We start from the raw sequence: 4277 nt of genomic DNA, 5'->3' as shown, positions 1-4277 counted from the left end.
GCGGCCCTGCTGCGATCTGCCGCCCGCTGCAGACCCAGAGCTGGGCTGTGCAGGGCACCGGCGTTCCCAGGCTGCTTCCCTGGGAATCCCGCCGTTTAGGGTAAGCTGAAGGGAGGACCATGATGCGTTCTATGCTGCCTTGAAACTGAGCTTAGTCCTTATCAAAGGGATTAAGGCTCAGCCCCGGCCTTTGTCTGAGCTTGTTAGGGAGCACAACCGAGTTTAGGTATGTCTGGAAAATAAGAGCCAGCCTCTCCTTAGAGGGGAGTGGATGCAGGAGAGGGGCAGCTTGTCATCGTGCCGTGCTGAGGAAGAGCTGGGGCTGTTCAGCATTGGGGAGAGAAGGCTCTGGGGAGACCTGAGAGCAGCTTGTCTGTATCTAACGAGGAGGCTGTGAGAAAGAAGAAGACAGACTTCAGCAGGACAAGAGAAATGCTTTTGAATTAAAAGAAAGGAGATTTTTTTACAGTCAGAGTAGTGAAGCACTGGAATGGGTTGCCCAGAGAGGTGGTGGATTCCCCATCCCTGGGAAATGTTCACATTCAGGAAGGAGGGGCTCTGAGAGCCTGATGGAGCTGTGGGTGTGTCATCCAAAATCTGAGAAGAAAACTCTAACTCCAACGTGGTGTTAGAAAGTAGCATTCCTTTATTCCTCAGATATGCGCTGGGCAATTTGACAAACAAATCTTCTCTCTCAGAGTTCAGGTTCTACATTTAAACTAATAAGACATACATATGCAGTACATTTGCATACAGAGTAATTCTTTTCCAAGAAAGCATGTTAATATTCCTCTAGGCATGCACAGTTGTATTTAGGGTGGTTGTATGCCCAGTTTATCCCTATTTTTCTATCATCAGCTTACCACTAAGACTTTTGGCTGACCTTTAGCTGTTTTTCCACAGCTTGGCAAATTTCCATTGCTTGTTAGACTATAATGAGCAACTTCCAAAACAATATAAATGAAATCCGAGGAAAACATCCTTGCACCTGGTAAAATGCAAAAATAAGTGTTCTGTTATGACTCTAGTGCTTCCTGTGAAGCAAAACTAAGAGAAAATAAGGCTATTCACACACCAAGCAAAGTTGAAATGGAAAGTTTTAGAATTAGCACTCACTGATTCCTTTTGCTAAACTCTGGTATATTGGTCCTTACACTAATATACTGGTCCCTATTGCTAAACAAAGTAGCCTATATCAATTATTCCTGATCACTGCAGGACTGGACTAGGTGACTTTTAATGGTCCCTTCCAACTCAGATGATTCTCTGATTCCTTGCTGCAGGTGGGCTACAGAGAGAACCTGATGAGAGAGCAATGCATATAGGAGGATTTAAGTAGCAGAGCAAGTAAGTTGCCCTGTGGTGGCACCTGGGGAGAGACAGAGCAGGAGATCTGTTCAAGGTAATAGATCAGTACTGGAAGGGAGCAGGTTTTTGGTGATCTTTTGGAAGTGCTGTAAGATGAGGTCTGGAATGCTGCAGTATCTGGATACCAGAGGAGCAGATAGCTGAATTGTTGGTGGCACGTGGAGAGGTGGGGAGCATCTGCTGTCACTCTAGTTTGTGCAGTCCTCAAGCTGTAGATTCACACCATAACAACAAAATAAATTACAGGAAACCTGAGTTGTCACAAAGCATGGATGATTGTAGGACTTTTTAAAGCCATGAAAAGGAAGATCAATATCTTCTTGTGTTTGATTACAGGCTTGCCACCTGCCCTCCCCATGATGCCTCTGGAGCTTACTGTCCTCTACAACTCGCTGCTCTTTGTCATGGGAACATCTGACTGTGCCATCAAAGGAGAAGCAGAAGGAATACGCCAAGGGCTCCTCAGGGGTAAGGATAACTATCTCGGTGCTTTAGTGATGTACCATAATTGGCCAGAAGAGAAGGATCTTTGAACAAGGAAGACTGGCTCTGCCAGGAATGGAGGAGGTAGAACTGCACTTAGCTGTGGATGATATACAGCTGTGTGGCTGTTTTGCCTGCAGCAAAACAGAAAATTTTAAGGGAACTGAGAGTTTTCACTACATAGTTCTCTAGCAAAGTTTTAGTGACATTAGCAAACTAGTGTTTTTATTATGGTATGGTGGGATCAAAGAAAACTTACTAAAAAATGCTGCAAGTTGGAGAGAAATCTGCAGTGTTAGCACGTGTTTGCTCTTGGACAAATGGTCTCAGGAGAGCTCAGTAAAGCTGGAGCCATAGCTCTGAAGCCATTAGCTCCACTGTCAGAGTTTGCTTCCTGTGCTGCTTCTGTAGCCTAGGCAAGCCTTGTTAAGTCCATTCCACCCCTTACTGCCAAGGAGACCATGCTTGTATCAGCGTTTCTCTGCCTATTGGGAAGGTATCTGTTACAGAGTGCTGACTTATTGTCTCATGGCTGCTTTTTGGTAAGATATTTTGGTTTAATTTTGATTTCTGACTTATCTTTTTTTCCAGTTCTGGAGGCTTGTGGAACCTCTGGACAGGGCCTTAGCACAGAAGAGCTGTGGCAGAAGGTGGTGCAGGAAGTAACTGTTGAGGAATTACAGGCACCTTTGCACCGACTGGGGGCCTTGCAGGCAGCATGGTGGCTGGCAGATAGCTGCCTGCAGAGCATCACTGACCTCTTCCGACTCCTGAGCAGTGCTGAGGTATCTGAGCACGGATGCATGCTGAGCAGCTCCTGCACTTGCTGTGTGCCAGAGTGTTTGCCTGTTGTGCTACTCCTGCAGCTCTGAAGTGTGAATTAGCCATGTTCTCTTAGCCTTGGGGATTTCTTACACAGGTTACACCTTGCCTCCTGCAACTCTTGTAGCCTGCTTTGCTCTGCAGCTGGCACTTGAAGCTTTTTTGGGAGAGTCACGTCATTTGCAGCCAAGGCACCTGTGGGTGGGCATTAGCCAGTTTGTGTGCTCTGCCTCAAAGGGAAGCGTCTGACTTGTTTGCTGCTGCCAGGAGCCCCATTTAGCCTGGGCTTGTATTTCACTTTCTTGCTGTCACTGTGAGTTTCTAAGTCACCAGTGTGTGCTGTACCTATATTTGTACAATCTAAAATAAATACCTGCCAGTTTGTTAAGGGATGCAGAGCTGACACAAATACTGTGTTTGTCAGAAAGCCTACTCTGCATATGTTTCCATAGCATTTGCAGATCTGAAACAGTTTTTCCCAGTCATTGTGATAGATTGTTTCACTAGCATCCCAGTTTACTGAAAACAGTCCCAAATGTGTTAATAGATCCCAGAGATCCTGGACTTTGGGGCTCCAGGCATGTGATGGAGGCTGCTGGTAGACTTGCAGTCTCTACAGAGCGAGCTGTGATTAGCAAGGCAAAGACTCCTTCTTGCTGATAAGGAGGGGCAGATGCTTTCAGACAACACTCAGACCTGCCTTGCTGGGAGTCCCCCTGGTTACACCTCATGCTGATGTGGAGAGGTGTGCTGCCCAGGGTCAGGCAGGAACCACAGTGTGAGTGGACTGTAGTTAAAGTGAGGGGGTGGAAGAACCTTGCTCCCCTGCATAGATCACTGGGAAGGGTTTAGTAGGTGTTTTGTTTCCGAGTGCCTTGGGGTCTGTTTTTCCTATTTCTCCTCAGCATTCCCTGCCTTATCTCCTCTGCATGTTCACAGGATCCAGGGAGAGCTCCATGCAGTGGAGAGAAAAATGAGCTCCTCACCCTTCTCAAGGCATGGAGAGCACCTGCTGAGGAGGCCCCCATTTCCCTTGTACAGAGTACTGAAGACTTGAAGGAGACCCTATGCACTGCAGCTGCCTTCTTGCAAGGTTTGTGCGAAGGAGGTGGTCACCCTTGTCAGTCCCTCACCTGCTCGTTTGTCCCAGCACACCCTCCTCTCACCCACCTGCTGCTGTTTTGGTTTCTCTTCCTAAGCATGCCACTTGTTGGGCTTTTCTCTTCGGAAAAGAGCCTGGACTAGGCCTAAGCTTGGTGTCCAGTGTTTCTCTGATTTTTCTCCCAGCTAAGTCTCTCTCTTCTTCAGCCTGTCTTGTGGCTTAGCTTGGTGTATGGGATTCACAGTGACCTTGTATAAAATGGAAGGCTGGCAGGGGGCTTTCTTTTGTTTGTCTTTGGGTGCATGACTTTTTGTGAGTATATTGTTCCTTCTGGATTTCAGTGCTGTGAGACATGCAAAGTATTGTGCAACCTCGTCATCTCGTATTTCAGCAGACAATTATATAATTTTATAGAGCAGAATTTATAGAATGGTATGGTTTGGAAGGAGCCCTAAAGATTATCCACTTCCAACCTCCCTGCTGTAGGCAGGGACACCTTCCA

The 4277-nt window shown here is 46.8% G+C and overlaps 2 protein-coding genes across 5 annotated transcripts in view; one reads left to right on the top strand and one right to left on the bottom strand.

Annotated features, from left to right (window-relative positions):
- Positions 1–4277, bottom strand: part of LOC100550826 (phospholipid-transporting ATPase FetA-like) — a 422496-nt gene that overhangs the window by 102665 nt on the left and 315554 nt on the right. The window lies entirely within an intron of this gene.
- On the top strand, positions 7–4271 carry LOC104914786 (Fanconi anemia group G protein homolog). Of its 2 annotated transcripts, none has more exons than XM_019610333.1 (4): positions 7–100; positions 1705–1836; positions 2443–2636; positions 3613–4271. In XM_019610333.1, exons 2-4 carry the CDS (start codon positions 1725–1727, stop codon positions 3916–3918), a joined length of 612 nt encoding a protein of 203 aa, XP_019465878.1. In that variant the 5' UTR covers positions 7–100; positions 1705–1724; the 3' UTR covers positions 3919–4271. The 2 variants fall into 2 exon arrangements, with proteins under 2 accessions (XP_019465878.1, XP_019465879.1); XM_019610334.2 differs by lacking the exon at positions 7–100 and adding an exon at positions 568–1347.

This window comes from Meleagris gallopavo, chromosome Z (genome assembly GCF_000146605.3).
Source record: "Meleagris gallopavo isolate NT-WF06-2002-E0010 breed Aviagen turkey brand Nicholas breeding stock chromosome Z, Turkey_5.1, whole genome shotgun sequence".
Lineage (NCBI taxonomy): Eukaryota > Metazoa > Chordata > Aves > Galliformes > Phasianidae > Meleagris > Meleagris gallopavo.
This window is presented reverse-complemented; position numbering and strand designations above follow the sequence as displayed.